This window comes from Anguilla anguilla, chromosome 18, assembly GCF_013347855.1.
Source record: "Anguilla anguilla isolate fAngAng1 chromosome 18, fAngAng1.pri, whole genome shotgun sequence".
NCBI lineage: Eukaryota > Metazoa > Chordata > Actinopteri > Anguilliformes > Anguillidae > Anguilla > Anguilla anguilla.
The window spans coordinates 18,131,724-18,152,620 of record NC_049218.1 but is presented as its reverse complement, the minus strand read 5'-3'; the positions used below and the strand labels follow the sequence as shown (position 1 = coordinate 18,152,620).

Here is a 20,897-nt window from a genome sequence, read left to right as displayed (position 1 = left end):
ATTCCGTAGTACAGAACCTGATACAGAGAAGTCTTCAAAACTTTTAAAAGCTTGAAGATGCTGCAAACTTACAGCACCTTGACTTCAGGGGCAGCGTGGACCATGCTGATCTCGTCCCTCATAAATCCAGGATGGTGATGCATGGTGGATTCGGAACATGGGGGATACATTTGATGACATCACAGAAATGAAATGACTTGCCCAAGTGCGATTACACCAGAGAGGCTGCACTGGTCGCTGTCAAATCCTGAGCCCACATAAAGAATGCCAGTGCATACTGTAATTCTGAATTATGGTAGGAATACTCTGTTCTGTTGCTTTAGATGTATTATATATATATATATTTGGAAAAATATAAAAATAACTATAATAAATATTATTTTTTTAATATAACCTCTTTAAGTTCATAGGGGTCTCCTGAGTGCCTTTGAGCCTCAGTGGGCGGGGTCCCTGGATCATGAAAAGTTACAAACCCATGCTTAAGGATGTTGATCACAAAACGGGAACTTGTGTCCCCCCCCCCAACCCACTTCCACTGCCTCAGACCTCCACCTACCAGATTTACTACATGCAGGTTTTGACAGAGGAAAATGAAGGATAAAAGATTTGAATTCCTCCCTTTGATGTGTGGCGAGTAGTGAAAATCGCTGATCCTTTTTGCCCCTCCGTTCCCAGAGCGGGCAGACGGGCGTAATGAGGGACTGTGTTGAAAGTGGCTCGGTTGTGCCGGCTCTGTCTGCGGAAGATGTGAAGGCAGTGGAGGCAATGTGATTCACAGGAGCCATGTTTAAATCATCTGTCAGCCTTCCTCTCCCGCTGAGTCTCCTGTAGTCACTCTCTTACTCAGCTGCTGCCCTTATGGCTGGCAAAGCTGGACCCACAACACCACAGCTCAGAGCTCAGAGAGAGAGAGGGGGAGGGAGGGAGGGAGGGAGGGAGGGGGAGAGAAAGAGCGTGAGAGAAAGGGAGAGAGAGAGGGAGGGAGGGAGAGAGAGAGAGATACCGGAAGCCCACTGAGACAGCAAGCACATCACATCGTATTTATTTTGGAACTCATGATTTAAGAAAGACAATGTCATATTAATTATGCCATTTCATAATTTTTCATTTATTTTTGTCTAATGCTTTCATTCTGTGACTCATTTTTTTTTCACTCAATTGAGTTATGAATTGGTATTTATTATTTTATTCAGTATAATGTACATGCAAATGTATGTTCATCATGCCTGTGAATCTCCACAAACTGCACACAAAATGAAATATTCATAATTCTAAATTCATAATTATCCATATGCAGTATTTATTGCTTTAATTACCATTGACAATAAACTGTAGTCAGGGAGAAAGACATTAACCGTAGCTAAGTAACTACAGGGACTGGTATTGCTCTTTCTCTGCTGTAAATTGTAAACAGTAAAATTCACCCAGAAAGTAGTAGAAAGTAGAAAGTACATTTAGCAAATAACAGCCTCATAAGAAATACGATTGGGTGGTCTCGCAAGAAAATAGTTTTTTGTTCAATATGAAAAGAGGTAATCTGGTCTTAATATAATCAGTAATACGTTAAGAAATTAACCTTGAGCAGACATCATATCAAGACATCATACATGTCACTCAGTATGCCCTAAAGTTTTTCAATATCCTTCTAACCTACCACTCCACCGTGTCATACAGGAATGCAGAAATGATCTTGGGGGTGGGGGGTGGGGGGGGGGGTCAGCGTCACAGGGTTGTGATTCCTGCGTTAAAGCCCGGCCACTCATGCATGATTGGCTCAGCCCAAATCTTGGTGGCTTGGATCTGAACTGGACAATAATTGTGTCATCCCACACTTCACTGCTCTGGAATGTTCCACAGTCAGAGTGAGAGTCACTGGCCTTTGCGTGACATGGGGCTTTTCCAAAGCCTCAGCCTGAATGGGTTTTTTTTTGTTATTTTTTGGTACAGGGGAACAGAGTGTGTTTGTTTGATGTGTGTTTTTTATCTTCTCAGGATCAGTGATGGGTTTGACAGTACTGACAAGTAAAGTATGCTTTGTGGCCCTGCATAAGGCAGTAAATGCTGAATGCGTGAGCAGTTCTGAGTGGTGCCATTACCTCTAGCAGTGTAACAGTGTAAACAGATGTAATGCTATGATGAGTATTATTGTTCCATATTCAATTAAATTTCATTTGCATACTGACTTTTACAGAGACCGAGCCTGAACACCCAAAAATCCAGCAAGTAAAGAAAAAAAAACTAAACAAAAAAACTGTGGTGAGAAAAAACTCCCTGGTGGGAAGAAAGCTTGGGGGAACCTAGAGGAGGAGCCCAAGCTCCACTGGCTGGCCTGGTGTCAATAGTTAAATATAAGCCAAATGATAAAATATAGGTAATAGGGAGCCTATCGGAGCAAGCGGATGCACTGATTGGGCAGATTATAGCCTGGGGCTGGTGAAATAAAAAGTCAAAGCAAAGAACTATATGTATATTAATATGCAGATCAGGAGAGGTGAGGCTATGCTTCTGGGCCTCAGTGCTTCATCACACGGGCTTGAAACAGGAGATGGCCAGAACTAGATTAGCCATAGAAAACAGGATAAACTGATTTGGCATATAAGCACGTTTCATTCAACCCAAACTTCTTCAGGCTCATACACTGAATGCATAGTGCTCTCTGCTTCTAGAGGGAGATGTGTGTGGGTTCAAAGGTCATGACCATTTTACAGCGCATAATATGAAAACCGAATAGTCTTTGTGACAAACTCCAGTATATTTAGCACTCGGTTACAAACTGAAACGTCCAAAGATGAGTAGAAAATCAACAAAGCAAGCAGGGATCCTGCAAAAACAGAATCAATATTATTGTATTTCATTGACAACTCACCAGACTGTGTGTAACTCCTGCATATGTTGTTGGCAGGGCAATATATAGTCTATAATCACAAGATAATTGCGCAGATTCTAAAACCAATCATCCAGGTCCCACTCCTTGTTTTTTCCCCTCTTCAAAAATCTCAACACTGGGAGGAGCCATTCCCTACTCAAAACTTTGTCACCTCATGACACCAATTCTCAATTTGCGTCTAACCTATAGGGGGAGCTATTTCCTATTCCCAGTCTGAGACCCCTAGCGAATCTAATTTCTCTGAATAGTTCACCTGTAGATTTATCCCCACAGGGTGCCAGTTCCCATACACAGCTGGGGGGAGCTATTTCCTCTTCACACCCCATCAAATAACCAAAAACAAACACCAAAGTTTGATTTACTTCCTTACAACCCCACAGTTAGGGGCAAATTACTGCACTTAGTCTGATAATAGAAGTTGTTACACTCTCAGCATGGCGCCATTTTGTGTGGAGGGTTTTTTCTTTTAAATTTTACGTGCACAAATATTTCACCTGTTGACAGTCAAGAGCAGAACGGTAGCTCTGTGGCATTGCTTAGGCACTCTTCTTTTCACCCCATGGGGTCCAACCTACAGCGCCCACAGCCAGCCATTTACTCACATTTTCAGATGAAATAGACAATACTATAAAGGTTCCATACATTATAGGAAGGTTTCGGAGAGGGAGGGGGGATATCTCTCACTCCCACAGTAGAGCACAAGTCTGGACATAAACGGCACACACTCATAAGGAAAGGCTCTGACGTGACCGGGCCTCGCTAAGACAGGGGCCAGCTCTCGGGTCCCCGCGCAGCGTCTCCAGACAGCTCCATTCAGAAAGCAGACAATGCGGCGTGCTTTCACAAAGCCATTATTATCCCTGTGCTACTCAGCTGATGTACAGTCTACAAACTTCTCTTAATTAGCCATTCATCCTCCGCGGCGTCACTCGTAAAGCGCTTCTGCCCGGAAACGTGGGGCAATAAAAAGTGTTATTGGGACAGCAGCCTTGATTGCCTCTTATCTCCCATAAACACTTTGCTCAAGTTTACCAAGAGACGGAGGCGAAGGAGCAGGCGGGGAGCTGGTGGGGTCTCTGAGCGTGATGGGTTATTCATGAACCAACCAAACAAGTGCTAGCAGATAAAAGGGAAGGCGAGAGTATATAACGTCCGGGTAATTGCGCTTTTTAAACGTGCGGTAATGGCGAACTGATTAAAACCCGTGAACAGCGATGAGATTTGCCGCAACGTCGTACCTCGATGAGCGACATTTAATCTGATGATTGGCTCGGAACACGGGTTGGTGTTCGAATCTTTGGGTGAGTGAACGTCTTAATACGGCCCCACCATTAGTGTGTACACAGGCCATTACATGTATATTTCAATCTTATTTAAATAGGAAGGTCAGTCACAATTAATTTGTCTTTTTCATGGGGTACTTGTAAGCTTCTTGTAATCTGAAATGGGGCTTTCAGACATTATCAGAAATGGAATGTTACCAAGACTGGGATTAATATCCTACAGTCTGACATCAAACAATTAACAAATTTAATGTTTTTAATTAAAGTGACCACGTGGGTCAAAAATGCTTGTCCTCTAGTACTGTGCAATCTAGGTAGTTGAGGACCATTGAATTTCCTTGGTTCAGAGGGAAGATTGCCCCCTACTGGCCTTCCAATGCTACGTCAAGCAACAGCCTGGGTTCCCTAAAGATCTTCTTTTCAGGCTTGGCCCCATTTTGCTTTAGCTTTAAAGCTGACCTGATACAGTGAAACTGAGACAGGTTTTCCACCTTCTCTAAAATGTAGTCTGGTTTCAAGCTGACAAAAAAGCATTTTGTGATAGGTGCACTTCTTACCCCTACTGTAAACTGATCCCACAGGAGGAATTTGACAGGAAGACCTGTCTGTAGGAAGAAAATATGTTCTCGTCACAGACATGACCCAATTCTTTTCACCACCTCAAAGTCATATTCATGTTTTTATTCCACTAGCATTTGCTGTGTTATAGATTCATATTCATTTTAAGGTTTGATTTAGGTTTGTGAAATTCAATGTTAGAACCCCCTGGGTTACTAACAGCTTCGTTTTTAAATCATTTACCACTTATTTGTAGCATGCCATTTTCACACAAGCTCACTTAAATTATTGATATAAATTACAGTACGTTTAATTCAGTGCCACAGACAGCAAATCTTAAATGTTCTGTGTAAGTGCAGTGGTGTGTGGATGAGTGAGGGGGAAGATGTGATTGTGGAGTTAAATACATGTAATAAAATCTAAAGAAGGTCCAATAAATCTCCAGTTTAAATGCATATCCAGTGTGGGCACATGTGTTTGAGTGTGCACGTGTGTGTGTGCGTGTGTTCGTGTGTGTGTGTATGTGTGTGCAGGTGGGTGTGTGTGTGTGTGTGTGTGTGTGTGTGCAGGTGGGTGGGTGTGTGTGTGTGTGTGTGTATGTGTGTGCAGGTGGGTGGGTGTGTGTGTGTGTGTGTGTGTGTGTGTGTTTTTGTATGTGTGTGCAGGTGTGTGTGTGTGTGTGTGTGTGTGTGTGTGTATGTGTGTGCAGGTGGGTGTGTGTGTGTGTGTGTGTGTGTGTATGTGTGTGCAGGTGGGTGGGTGTGTGTGTGTGTGTACGCTCGCACATGTCTTTGAGTGAGAGGATTTTGCAGGGGCTGCTTTCTCACTCTTGGCCCTGTGAGTCTGAGCAGATGCCCCTCTCATGCATATGCACTCTGGCGCTCTGCGGATGAGGTGAAGTGGGGCATGCATTTGGAGAGGCAGATCTATCACATAACTATCTGATGGAGGTTAAACGCAGAGCAGTTCTCTGTTAGTCAGTTCCACGGGGACGGCAGTGTGTGCGGATCGTTTCCGGGTATTATCTCAGTGTCTGAAGCAAAACCCGGCAGCCTCCTATTGAGGTGCTCAGAAGGACCCCATCCCGTGGGATGGAGGATTGTGGGACGTGGGCGCTCAGGTGAGCAACTGCTACAGGTAGCCCCCCCCCACACCGTAGGCCCCCCCACATCGCTGGACTGCCTTCTGTCTCGAGAGATCTCTTAAAACTACAAAGAGGGAATTCACAGTTTAGCAAACATCCCACTTTTATTTTGCAGCTCCCTAAAATATCCTGGGGTGTTGGCACGTAACTGAAATGTTGGTCTGCAGGTGGTGTGGGAAGAAGCAGACCTGTCTTTATTTGTATAGTCCTGAATCTGCCTGATCTCCTGCACAGAAAATTGTGAGTCTCACATTTCTACATGCACAGATGGTGCTTTTACTACTTATGCCAGATTGTATATAAATGCTGAATTATTAAAATATGTAATATTGTACAAAATAATATGCAAATGATGTTTTAGTTGTATTATGTCCTTTCGACTAGTGACCACATGCACCTGAGAGCCAGTGACTGTTGTGCATTTTACAGGTCACATAGGACTACAGTACAGAGTTAGCACTGATCAGAGAAGAAGCGTCTCTTTTATCAACAGTAACAGAAGGATGTGGAGACCGGGCAGTCACACATAAATAATGTCAGGAGCCCTGACAGATTAACACTATGTTTGACATAGTCGAATTAGTGGCTTCGACCTCTGAAAAAGTGACGTAGCCACAAAATCCCTACCGCCCCTCCACGTCCCCCACCCAAACGGGCCTTTGGATACGAACGGCAGATGCGTCAAGTTTTGCATTACCGAAATAAGTTGTCAGATGCCTGAAGTGTTGGCGTAGCAACGGGCACTGCGACAGCACCATCTGAGCGTTCCAGCACTTGGCAGTTTCGCGCTTTGCAGAAGGCAACAAGCACAGTTTCATAAACACATATTTATCCTCGTAAAAAAAAAAAAGCAGCCGGATTTGCGGTGCCGGTGTGCTGCGTTTCCTGGCAGCCATACGGGTATGATTGCCGGAGCCCGGTGGTGGATAGCACATAAACACAAGCTGTGGAAGATGGCATCTCCGGTGGCTCGAAAGAAAAAAAAAACAAATTCATAACATTGCCTCAATTTAACATTGTTATGTTCCTATGCGGTTACATTACGCTTGGCGCTATGGTCGGAGGGAGCTTGGTGTGCCAAACAAGAGGACTGGGTTCATCTAAGCCATGTCAACAAACAGGCCTTCGAGCGAATCATTAAGCTATTACATACAAGCTCATTAATAATCATAATATCATATCAAGTGTGTTTTGACTTTGTGTTAAATAAAAAACTAAAGCAAGAACAGATTAATTTGCTTCAAGGAAGGGCAAAGGAATGATATGATTTTTGTGTTTGATTTGTGCTGACTTTTAAATGTGTTAAAACCTCATTACTGGCCTGAGGTGATACATTCTGCTCCCTTCAGCTGCACAAAAAGTCCAATTGTCAGGACCACATGCGGCCTATTATGTTTGCTTTCGAATGATTAGACATAATATGGATAAAAGGAAGCTCTGAACATGCTGAAAATGTGGAATTATTTTCCCTTTACATAAATGCCAATTTAAATTCCACGGTGTAAATGGGTCTTATCGCATTTTCAATATTGGAACACTGTCAGACTGAGAATTGAGGTCAGCGGATGTGTGTTTTTTTTCTTCTGATGGGCTGTCTGATACCTCCAAGCCTCACACCCCTGCTGAACAAATAGGCTTATTGTCTAATTCAGGGGGTGGACAGTACTGGTCCTGGAGAGCCGATGTGAGCTAATTGGCTGTATACACCAACGCCGGTTCACCCGTAGATTAGATCACAGAGAAACGTTTCATATAGGGACTCAAGAACAGTCGTCACTGTCATTCATGCAATGTAGCTAAGACGGCAGATGGCATAACTTTTTGGGCTAATTAAGTCATTAAGACCAGAAGTTGGCATGAAAACCAGAAACAGACATGGCCCTTGTCGCTCACCACTGGTCTAATTGTTCTTTTAAAAAAATTTTATTGCCTGTCTGAACCAGCTGTAATCCCAACTAATAATGTCGAGTTATTGTGTTATATCACTTCCCGTTTAAGTCAATGTATTTTTATACATTATATGTATAATTACCCCTTTACAGTGGGATTAGCACAGAGTGCATTAGCGCCGAGTAGTTCATTCATAAGTGCTTCATAAAGTTTTTTTTCAAGTGTTTTAAATACAATAATAACACAACATATTCAAAATGAAACTCTGTTCAAACTGATACATCATGGTGGCATTTCCTTCATTTCATACACTCAGGATAACCTCACTGAGATTGCGTGGCTATATTTTAACTGCAAAAAATAAAAAATAGAAAAATTATAATAAAACAATGTATACATAACTTTTTTTAATGAATGTGCTGAGCTGTATTTGGCAATTTGACAGCAGGACAGGTAATGGCACCTTAGAGCTGAAACAGAATGACACACAAATGGTGAAGCTGATTCAGGTCTGTTTGACTGAACAGTCGAGGTGGGGGGAGGGGGGGCACATCAGGGATCTCTGTAAGACTCAGTCATTTTTCTGTAAGTTTTTTTTTTTTTTTTTTTACCAAGATGTTAAATGCAACGCCATAATAATCTAAGCAAAAGATGACAGGAATGAAATCCAATGACTTACATAAACCATTATCTCATTGAACACAAATAGCGATACACAGCTGATAAGACAGTCTGGGATGAGTGAGATAGTGCCAAAAATAATGTTTTTTTGATATCTTTCAGCAGTTTTATCACATTCACATCACAAAACCTCTTGGAGCACTGAGAAAATGTTATGTAATTCAGCAGAAGCACTCATTCCTATATTTAATTTAATAATTAATTTAAATAAATATTCCTTTCCAAATATGCATTTAAGCATTGCTTCCTTTCTCCAATACAATGTGCTCTAATTAAAAAAAGAGATCAATTGTTTAATGTTCTAGGAAAGTTTTAATTAAATATTGTCCCTGTGCCGTTCATTTTATGGAACATCTATGATAGCAACTTTGCACGTTTTTATACAAATATCTGATCTCACTAGTCAGGCAAGTGTTTCATATTAATTTGCAATGTTCCAACTGTATGGTGTGTTCTGTATTTACTATATATCCATGCAGAACCATAAATCATGAAACATTGTCTGGTATAGTAATTTTCGGCATTAATTTTTTTAATGCATATGCGCCTTCGAGTGGCATCATAAGCTCCTTTTTAGCATAAAAAACAAATACTTTTTTATTGCATTTCTAAGTTGTTCACTAAACCTTAAAACTTTTTAATTACAAAATGCAAAGGTCAATTATTTTCACCTTCATCCTTGTCTTATATGATAAAATATATTGCAATCATTTCTGCTTATGAGAGGCAAACAGTTGTTTCATCACTGATTATAATTTTTTAGTTTTTTAATGCCTGCACCGTGACAAGCAGGACACCCTGTTATCACACGCCATTAAAATGGTCTGCCAGCACTAATCTCGCAGAAGGATTCGAATCAATTGTGCTCTCCAGGTCAGAAAGCCACTCCACATATAGGAGCACATTTCCATAAGTGCTGCCTTCTTATCCAGCCAGATTTTTTATTGCACGTGATCATGGATGCATTTAGATTTTTCTTTTCTTTATTCTGCAAGGCCTGAGACAGGGTGTCTGCAGGCGGTGAGGCTTTTGGAGTTCCTCTTGGTATAGTTAGTGTGCAGGCTGCAGTTTGTGTGTGCCGTGCCAATGCGGCGCCCCCCAGTTCCCCTTGAGTTCACGCCCTTGAGAAATGTCAGACGTCAGATCTGGCAGCTCTGCGGAGCAGTGCCGCATCGCACCCGAAAAAGATCCATCACCGTGCTTCTGATCTGACTGGGGTTGGGTTCTGTGTGTGTGTGTGTGTGTGTGTGTGTGGGTGTGTGTGAGTGTGAGTGTGTGTGTGTGTGTGTGAGTGTGTGTGTGTGTGTGTGTGTGTGGGTGCGTGTGTGTGTGTGTGTGTGTGTGTGTGTATGGGTGTGTGGGTGCGTGCATTCATTTGTATTTGTGCACGTGTGCGTAAGCATGTTTCCATATGTATGTAACCCCTTACACTCTGATGAACTTACCCCATGCCCTTTTTCCTACATACCCACTGCTATTGTGTCACCACCAGGTTAAGAGATACGATGTACATACTACAATGAACAGAATACCACCCTTATGTTAGTAAAATAGATAAATAAATGCATAAATCAAAGAGCAGCTAGCTTGATTACAGTAAAAACGCAGACACCATAACGGTTCTCTACAGCGTTGTGTTTGCACTGGCAGTGCTGTTAGCGTGATGGGTGGCAGGGAGAGGAACTGCACCAACCCTGACCACAGAAAGAGCGCGGAGCTCGGGGGCACGAGGAAGTAAAACGCCGCTACAGACAGCCTTTCCGCCCCCTCCGCTCCGCGATGAGCCTGGGCCGGCCCACCCAGGCCGCGCGGATTTAGGCCGCGATCAGTCATGTGACAGCTCTGCTGCAGAGGACGTCAAACTTCACAGGGCTTCACACCGCTCAAGGCTCGCGGCTCCATCCAAACCGTCTAATCCCTTTCGTTCTCCTCCGGCAGGAAAAAGCACCTGACGCTTTTCAAATTGGAGACATCTCCTTTAAGCATTAACGCGCGATAAAACGGCATCTAATTATCCTGAGCTAACGTCTCACGACTTCATACTGGGAAGAAGCGCAGTTTACATTGTGAGGCTTTGTTTGTAAAATTTCCACAGAGGGGCCAGTCCAGTTGTCAGACCTCCTGGTGGGTGCGATGCCGTACCTTGTTTGTACTTTTTGTTTGTTAGCTATTTGGTAAGAGAGAAAAAAATGCAGTCATGCACAGCAGAAGTCATGAGAGCGGAGCCAGCATTCAGAACAAAACAAAATAAACAAACTTGCTGAAAACCCCGCAGATGAAGGCGAATGCATCCCAATGACAGCACCACAGTGGAGTGACCTCTATCGCGCACCGCTTAAAAGCCTGGACAAGCTCTTTTTTTGAAAGGATGACGCCGGTTATTATTTTTTGCCCTACTGAAAACCCTCTTCACCTTGTCCTCCTCTCAATTAAAACCATCCACTACATCCGCAGCACTTCACATGCTGTGGCCTGTGCCCAAATAAAGCAGCAAGATGTAACATCGCACACACAAATGGACTGCGTAGGTGGCACTGGCCTGAGATCTCCAGACACAGTGTTCAATACTCAGCCAAAACATCAAAACCTTTGGCATTCAAAACCTATACCAATACTTACTAGGCGGGAGGGCGGACATGGACTTCCCGACTTAGAGACCACTTCAGTGAAAGGCACAACCTTGCCCGAAATGTGATTTTCATTCCTCTGACATCACCCCAGCAGGACAGAAAGGATTTAACTTAAAACCCTACAATCAGCGTCTGAGTGCTGTCTGCACACGCGTTAGACCATAGCAGTTAATGGCAGATTACCCAGATTGCCTGAAAGGCTCGACAGAGATAATGAATGCTCTGGATGAGATGTGGGCACAGATTAGGTCTAATTCATTTGCTCCGAAAATAGTCTTGATATCACCCTCCTCCCTTTCCCGTCGCCAGCTGTCTTCTGGAAGCCCTTTCAGCCTGTACCAAAAAACACCTGCTGACAACATGCTCCAGTACCATAATTAATGCAATCTAACAGTTCATCTTAAGGAGCGTGCCTCATCTAGTGAAGAGGCAGTCAAGGAAGAGGCATTTCTGAAGTCTACAGACAGCCTGACGTGGATAAATCCGTGTTCGGTTGGGTGGAATTTAACCTTTCGACATCAGTGGGAGCTCACCACCCTGCTTGTTAAAATTTGAACACTCTGAATCACCTAGCACTGAGGTATGTCTGCATATGCCATTCATGTGAGTCAACGGGTTGCATATAGCAATGTGTACTCAACACCGCCAGGAGGCAATAGATAAAAGAATAAGCCGAATGTGCACAAGGAATTAGCCTTTTTTTTCTAAAGTTGCCCACAGTATGTTTGACAGCACAGACAGTGAACTTTTAGATATAGATGAATGTTGAACTGCAAGTTTTTTTTCGCGGTGGGGGAAAAAATCTGTCTCATTTCCACCATTGCTCCCTTTCTCATTCTGCAGTTAAAAATAAAATAAAAACATTTTGTATCAAAAGCTTTTACTCATCAATTCCCATTGTCTGCCTGATGAAGAATATATTCGTGGCAACATTTAGGCATAACCATTGGAAAATAGCAGTAATTAGATAGTAATTCTTTTTAAAACTATATGAATAATGAGGAATTCAGTCAGTGTTCTGGGGCATAATGGCAATCAATGCCAGGCAAGTCCAGCAGGGTCTTCCTCAAGGCCACTGCAAATACAGCCAACTACAGGAGACCAGATGGTTCCTCCGGACATTCAGCCTGGTCTGCCATGGAAGTTGGCTCTGAGTGGACACAGTCCAGAACCTCTTGCAACTATAAATATAGTGTCTTTGGGTAGGGGAGGGGTGGGGGGGAGGGGTTAGGCCAGCAAAAAGTTTCTAAATGCCAATCACGTCACAGATTTGTGTCGCTAGGATACATTTCAGCTGCCGCATGGAGAGAACTTGAGAACAGAACATATGAATTAAGAATGTGGCATTCTTGATAAACGTTCTAGGTTATACAATTCTAGAATCGTGTATATCTGACATCCTGTATGCTTAATCCACACCGCAACACTGACATTTTAACACCTAGCCGGTGCAACTAGGAATGCTGATGATAGTTCCGAACCAGATTTTTGTATGAACACACATCCTGCACTGGAAGACAAAGAAAGAAAAAAGGGAAAACATAATTAGTCTCTAAATTTAATTTAATCCATTTTGGAAAGTCTGTGGCCCTATGGCCTATCATCTTGCTGACTAACTATATAGTCCCCTCAGGTTGCTAGTTAGATGGTACGGTCACCTAAGTAACAACTAGCTAGTTAGAAAGATCAGCACAGACAGGTCTGTGGAAACCAGGAAATAACAGCCTCGTCCTTTGCTGTCGACTAGATTTTATTGCTCATTAGCTGAATATTCCTGATCAGACACACCTTCATCGGGCACACCCAATCAGATTAGTGTGCCAAGTCAAGGAAAGTCATATTTGTTTGACAGAGCTTGAGCCAAAGAGGGCTCAGAGACCAAAAAAACTACTGATCAACAAGCATTAGCTGCCTTCAGGGTGTAGTGGGAGTAAGGTACACTAATACATGGACTTCTAAATGGCGTAAAAGATCTAAACACCGACATTCCCTGCACATTGATCTGTTAGCACGGAACTTTGTACTGTACAAAATACAGCACTGCCATGAGTTTGTTCAGCTGATCCACCAGTTCATTGTTTGAAAGGCAGTTTAATATCAGTGCGCACCGTCATGTTTGTTGTGAAGCCACTGTGCAGGGTATTTGAAATGCCTCAGTTATATTTGTTTCTCAGCTGGTGAGATGATGTGAGCATGATTCCTGAGTCTGTGAGGATAAGTCAGTCAAACTCTCTGACTCTTCTTCTACAGCTGCTGTATATTAATCCAGCTATCGCCAAGGAGACCCTCGCTTCGGAGAATCTGCCAGCTCTGGTTTACCAAATTGTCATTGCCAATACGGAAACATTCAGTCTGCAGGTAGTGTCTTAATCAGCCAGTGACCAAGACCCATTAAACAATTCAATTTAGCTTCTGTCTGAAGCAAGCACCACGGCAGCTATTCCACAGCTGTTATTCCCTCATTGGTTATCCCCAAATGAACTGAGACAAAGTCTGTTTTTTTTTAGAAAATTACTCAAAATGCACAATAAAATAATAAGGCTGGTTATGTTATGTTCTTAGTTTAAAAAATTATGTTACTAAAAACAAATTCTGGTGGAATGTTATTGATTTAGAAGCATAGTGCAATGTAACTGGGTTAAAAAAAAACATGAAAAATGTATCAATTCATCAATAATCAGTTAGTTCATAAAATGATGCCCTGCTTTAGCATTAAATGGACCGACCGGTGCTATTTTGCCTGTACTGTGAGGAGGAAGGGAAGGAATGGGCTCACAGCCTTGCAGAGTGTTTTTCCTCTCACCCCTGAGCGGTTTGGGTAAAGGGCTGTGGAGCAGGGGTGCCCAGGCCTGACTGCCGCCGACAGGAATGCTAATGAGCTCTGAAGAATGAGCCTCTCTGGATGCATTGGGCCCATAAACTGCATGCGCACAGGCCTTTGGATAAGCTGGCAGCCCACAGGGCAATGCTCAGGTCCCTGTGAAAGTTAAGCTTCATCCATAAGGAAATCTTGATGTTATGTCCATATACGTTTTTTTCTCCCACATTCCATAGTGTGGAATTCTGTACATTTATTATCAAAAAAGCATAAAAAATGTTCGTCCTATTTATGTCATGCAAAAACATGACAATTCATATGACAACTTTTTTGTCTGTTTTGTTTTCATTCAATATTTCTCATACATAAACAACCCATGACGTTGGCCCAAAACCACTTAAGGTTGAATACATGGATGCAAAACGAAACATTTTCCAAAACATTTTTGAACATTATTCATAAAGTTTCTTGCAAGTAAAACTTTCCTTTTTAAAAATAATTGTTAGCCATCTTTCCAAATGATAAGTGGTAGTTTGCAATTCTGTTGCTTTGGCAACATGAACAAATGGTTGTCATGCCAATAAAAAAAAGAAAAAAGAAAAGAGACACCGAGTGAGGGGAAAAAAGGGAGAAGGAGACAGACAGAGAGAAAAGTAGACGGGGAAGGAAAGAAAGAATGAGACAGAGGTGTTAAAGAGACACTGGGTGATGTGTGAAAGTGATAAAGCAATGAAAGGCAAGCATCTTTAGCTGCATCTGACCATCAGTCTGAGAGGGAGAGAACTTCCCTCTGTCTGCTGCCATTAGACAGAAAGAAAGAAAGGTAGAGAGCAAAGAGAATGGAGCTGTGGGGGAAGAAAGAGAGGAAGAGAAAGAAAAGGAGAGAGAGAGCGAAGACTGAGAATGCTGGCGCTCAGAGGCACCTAATCAGCTGATTTCCATCATTATTTCTCCAGCTCACCAGCAGCAGTGGTGGTGGTGTAAATGACTGGGCTGCTGACTTTACCACTCTGGTATAATCTATCACGGCCATCCGGCTGCGTCCGCCCTGGCTGCCGCTCATTTGCTGTGGTAACAAGACTCTGGAGCCTGGCCCCAGGGTGTCCAAACATGCATCCACCCTCCTCTGCAAATGGCTCTCTGCTCCAATAACGCTAAACCCATGCACCTCCTGCCCTAACAAGAACCCCCAGGATGGGCCCAAGTGGAACCGCTATTACCCAAGGCCAAATAACGAGTCAGCTTTTGTGTGTGTGTGTGTGTGTAGCACACAAAAAAACAATGCAGTACACATTAAACAAAGTAGGTTGGCCTTTTCAAAAAAAAATAAATGGACAGCGGAGCTATAGCAGATTATCATAACAGGCTTGGTTAATTTCATAATTATTCTGCGTTAATGTGTCCCTAATGAGGCCTCGTAAGCAAAATGCATGGAGGATACCTGCTGCTCCTCATTAACAAGGCTTTGTTTCCGCTCCCTGAGATTAAAAAAAGGAGAAGAGAGAAGGTGTGCGTGAGTAATTGGGCCCGTCTGGTCTCCTGCGAGGCCGGGAACCCTGTGACTCACTTGCCTGATGAAGATGAATCTGATTGCGGGAGCCAACCGGGAGACGGCAGACGGGAGGGTGTCATTGGCCGATATCTATCAATGCCGGGAGAAAGCCGCATGCCTTGATCCATGACGGACAGCAACTCTTTGTGGGAGACGGAAAGGTTCATTGTGACTAGGGTGCCCAGGACAGTGCCCAGAAATGCAGCACTTGGCCCTTCTATACCACTGTTTCCTAACCTTTCTGAGCCCAAGGTACAATTAATGAGCAAACGCATTTTCTGTGACCTACACCTTATGGAAAACATAGCCTGACATACTGTATGTTCATACATGGAATTCAAAAGTATTTAGCATGTCAAATCAACTGCACCTACACTGCATATTTCAGTGCAGGTAACATGTGCACTGTTGGATATGACTGGTGTGAACCTTAATAAATCGAGATTACAGCAAGTTATTTATGTGATCTTGTGACCCACCAAAGATTCTATATGTACACATGCCAGCTGGCCAAGGACAGTACTTTCAAGAGCCTCCTGTTGCACCGAAACCCACCTCTCAGGTCATCAGTGGGTCCTGATGCCCAATTTAAGACCAATCTCAGTGGATCACTGAAGAGTGCTGTGTCCTGGCCCCGCACAGCTGCATTCCGTTTCCTTGCATGGCTGCGGCACCACTTCACCGCCTGAATCATCCAATCATCGTCATCACCAAGCCAGGTTTCCCCCACGTCCCAACGTCAGGGCTGGAGAACCTGCTGGAACTCAATCTGATTGCATGAAATGAGGCCTTAGAAACGAGAAGTAATTGGCCAATCAGAGTAATCGCATGGTTAAGAGCGAGCGTGAGATTAGAGCCAACAGTCATTTAAAGAGGCGCCTCAATGTGAGCGCTTTGTGTAGAAGCTTCCTGTTTCTGACACGCTGACAGGAAACCCTGATTTTTTCCCCTGCCAATTCACTGTGCACAATACTCACAAACTGCTTGTTTCTCTAGCCACCTAATCAGAGTTTTTAAAAGAGCCATTGTCATGCAACGGGAGACAGGTTATATGTTATCAAATAAACTTAGATTTTGTTTTGAAACCTAAGGGGGGACTTAAGCTAGCAGTGGCGTCCTAGCCTCTCACCAGAAACCTGCAGATAATCAGCTGTTATCAGCGGGCGATCAGCAGCTCCCCTGCACCACAGAGGCTGGAGAGTAACATGCCTCAGCTGCCCTGCTCCCTGCCTCAGCTGCCCAGCTCCCTGCCCCAGCTGCCCTGCATCCTGCCTCAGCTGCCCTGCTCCCTGCATATGTGCTGGTGGTATAAGGGTGGTGTGAGAGTGTAATTCAACTGCCAATCCCAAAAGAGGATAACATGAATACTATCACTAGAGCACACACTGGTAGTACTCTCACTAGAACCCATACTGGTAATACTCTCAATAGAACACACACTGGTCATGCTCTGACAGAGCACACACTGTTAATGCTCTGACAGAACACACACCGGTAATGCTCTCAATAGAGCACACACCAGTAATTCTCTCAATAGGATATAGACTGATAAAGCTTCTATAGAGCACACAGGTAAAGCTCTCTAGAAGAGCATTATCATTATCAGAACACACAAAGCTCCGATTGAACATGCAGGTAATGTTCTTGTTCTCATAAAGCATACAGCCTGGTAGTCTGTAAGGGAAGCAGGGAAGTAACCCTGGGTGCTTACTTGTCTGTACCTGAGCTGCAAATGAATTTCCCCTCAAAGCCCCTTTCATAAATTAATAAGCAGCGGGACTACTCTCCAGGCCCCAGAGTGAAGATGAGATACCCAGCTGGTCACAGCGTCCACTGCTGCCACAGGGAAATATGTTTTAATCAGTTTGATTAAAGCAAAATATGAGACATCATTAATTATTAAAATGACCTGTGGGGCTTTTTTGTAGTATTTACCAAACAGTAAACAGAGGTTTGACTAGGGTAGATATGGCTACTTTTCATTTAAATCCCTTTAATTAAAAGGGGGGAAATATTTGATAAAACAGTTAGGCTGAGATAATGCAGTGCTTGCAGAATGTTATTTATGTATTTATTTATTATATTATACACATGCTTTTGTGGTGAGCTGGGGCTGCCCAAAGCATTTTACTTGTCTGCAGATCGGTTGAAGTGCACTCTGCCTGGGTCTCCTCAACAGCGCCCCCTGTGGGTAATGAGGGGAGTTCAGTCAACACATCTAACAGTTTTCAGACCCGAAATGAGAGTTCTGTTCCTCACAACAAGAAAGTAACCTTGGCTAGTTATCATTCTTCTTTTATTAGTCAGTTTAACTACATTACATTACATTTTGACATTTAGCAGATGGTCTTATCAAGAGTGACTTACACAGATTGCATTTTTATTTATAATCCATTTTTACAGCGGGATATATACTGAAGCAATTCAGGTTAAGTTCTTTGCTCAAGGGCACAACAGCAGTGCCCCAGCTGAGAATGAAACACAAAACCTTTGAACTACAAGACCAATTGCCTAACCATTACACTAAACTGCTGCCATTTATACATCACGATTTGTAGTAAATTGGTTTGGGTTCATGACAATGTTGCCGCTCTGACTAAATACGACTTCATACCTCATTTCTATGATATATGACAATGTAACACAATTGTATACTATATTGCCAAAAAGTACATGGTCTTACAAATAATATATTTTAAAGACACCATAAACACCTATAGCAAACTTTTATATTGCCATGCCGTATGGACAAACCCACATTTCCATGGATGGATCATTAAATAAAGGACACTGTCGTATGCACATGAGAAATAAAAGCTCCTCTTCTCCTTTAGTCACTGGATCCTTCATTATCTTATTATACAGGGTCTTTTGTGTGATGGCTGATTAAGTTTCCTTGTTTCAATGACGATCTTTAACTTTTTTTAATGAGATGGCGCAGCTTGTCCTCTCTGTCTCCCTGCCCTGGCGAACTCAGATTTCACAATTACCTCCCGGTGTCAGACAGGTAACCATCTCTAATGCAGTTTAAATTGCACCTTCATGAAGAGCCTTATGTAAGAGCTGTCAGTCACTGTCGACCCTCATGCCCAATACTCTGTTGGAAAGAAGGCTGACACAGTGATTGACATTCCTCCTCTATCTCTGGAGAACCTCCTCTGCGCTCGGGAGTCTGGCCTTGTCTGTGACTTGCTAAAGAGGGAAACGCATTTGCTCGTCTTCAATCACAGCGCAAGTCACTGTGGAACGAGTGGGATATCAGAAATTAATTTTTCTTTCTGTTTTCTTTGCAGATGTCCCTCAGATGGGCCGCCTCTCTTCCTCACCCAGTTCCTCCTCCTCCTCCTCCTTCACTGTACCTGTGGCCTCAGTCTTCACACGGCATACTCACCTGGTTTGATCTCAAGGAATCAACATCAATACAGGAGCGCCTGTTTCTGCTATAACCCCCATCTGTACTCTCAGTTGCCTACACGCCCTCTGCCCGTCTGCACCTTCACTATCCTCTCCTTCTTCTGCTTATTTTCTCCCTCTGTCTTCATAGGTCCACCCTCTCCACCTTTCTATCTTCTGTATTGTTCTGTCTTCTCACACGCTCTTCTCTCTCCCTCTTACTCCCTCTCTCTCTCACTCTCTCATCTCTCTCTCTCTCTTACTCTCTCTCTCTCTCTCTCTCACTAGCTCGTCTCTCTCTCATCTCTCTCTCTCTCACTCTCCTCTCTCTCTCATGGCCTGCCTCCTTGCGTCTGTGTTCTTCCTGGTTCTGCAGACGCACGCGGCCTCCCCGCCCCCAGACCACACCCCCAGGGGGGAAGGGCCAGGGTCTGAGTCCTTGAACCTCCTGGCGAATGAGACAGAAGAATACGCTCCGCTGGTGGGGCCCCCGGGGACCAGCAAACGGGTCCCACAGAGTATCATCATCGGGGTCCGCAAGGGGGGCACACGGGCCCTGCTGGAGATGCTGGACATCCACCCGGACATCGTGGTGGCCGCCACCGAGGTGCACTTCTTCGACTGGGACGAGAACTACGCCAAGGGCCTGGACTGGTACCGGAACCTGATGCCCTTCTCGTTCGAGCAGCAGATCACGGTGGAGAAGACGCCGGGCTACTTCACCTCGCCGCTGGCCCCGGAGCGGATCCGCCGGATGAACGGCTCGGCCAAGCTGCTCCTCATCCTGCGCGACCCGACGGAGCGCGTCATCTCCGACTACACCCAGGTCTACTACAACCGCCTGGAGAGCCGCAAGCCCGTGCAGGTCATCGAGGACGTGCTGGTCCGCAACGGCGCCCTCAACACGCGCTACAAGGCCATCCACCGCAGCCTGTACGACGTGCACATGCGCGGCTGGCTGCGCCACTTCCCGCTGGAGCAGATCCACCTGGTGGACGGGGACACGCTGATCCGGGACCCGCTGCCCGAACTGCAGAAGGTGGAGCGCTTTCTACGCCTGCCGCCCAGGATAACGGCCTCCAACTTCTACTTCAACCAGACCAAGGGGTTCTACTGTATCCGTAGCGACGGGCGGGAGCGCTGTCTGCACGAGTCGAAGGGCCGGCCGCACCCCGTGGTGAACGGGACCATCCTGCAACAGCTGCGCTGCTACTTCCAGGAGCACAACCGCAACTTCTACAGGATGGTCAAGCGCTCCTTTGACTGGCACTAGGGTGGCCACGCCCACTCCTGGGCTGGGGTAAAGGGAGGGGTGGGGGAATACTGGTATAATGTGGTCCCTTCCCTGGGGGGGAGGGGGGGGCAGGGGTCGCAGGGAGTTTTGGGGGAGAAGCACTTTACAATCGACAGCCCCAAATCTCCTTAAAGATGCCTTTAATGCTCTCATGTCAACAGGACAGTTTTATATTAAAAACAGGGAGACATGAACTCGGCAAAGTCGAAGGCTGAGTGTTAATTCTCTGTGCTGTGCGTGAAAAGCGATGCAGGTAACTGCAGCCAAAATTCGTGAAACTTCGAACATTTCGTTTTTTTCCCTTTTTGTTTGATATTCTTGTATTTAATAAATGGTTCTGCTTTAAATGTAAATGCGAGCCGAGAGACGGGTGTTTTTTTACATCTCTGAGTGGAAGTGGGCCGCAGCAGACAGTCAGAAAAGCCTTTGAATCGTGGGGTGGTAGCGAGAGCAAAATGAATGCGGGGAACTTGTTGCCCTGAAGCAGCAGTTTAGCATAACGGGACTGACTAATGGGCTCGGACACTGTAGTGCCTGCAGCGGAAGAACTCAAACCCGCACCAGTCAGCAGAGCGATATCTGGAACGACACCTCGGCCCTCCCCTTCCTTTCATTTCCCATCCAGCGCCGGAACCTTGAAGTGCGTTCTGAGCCCGGCGGCGGGATCCAGAAACAGAAAAGCGCGGATGAGTCAGAGAACCGCCGCGAGCCCGTAACCATGACAACACCGCAGGCACCGCAGATGCCGCCGGGCGCTCAGCTCACAC

General features: G+C 44.6%; 1 protein-coding gene across 1 annotated transcript in view; it reads left to right on the top strand.

The window, feature by feature from the left end:
• The window catches only part of hs3st1l1 (heparan sulfate (glucosamine) 3-O-sulfotransferase 1-like1), a 28,967-nt gene extending 8,484 nt beyond the window's left edge, over nt 1-20,483 (top strand). Inside the window, exon 2 of the mRNA XM_035399769.1 lies at nt 18,737-20,483. Coding sequence (XP_035255660.1) covers nt 19,171-20,109 — 939 coding nt within the window. The 5' untranslated portion in view covers nt 18,737-19,170 and the 3' untranslated portion in view covers nt 20,110-20,483. The remainder of the gene's footprint in view (nt 1-18,736) is intronic.
• Nucleotides 20,484-20,897: the final 414 nt, after the last annotated feature.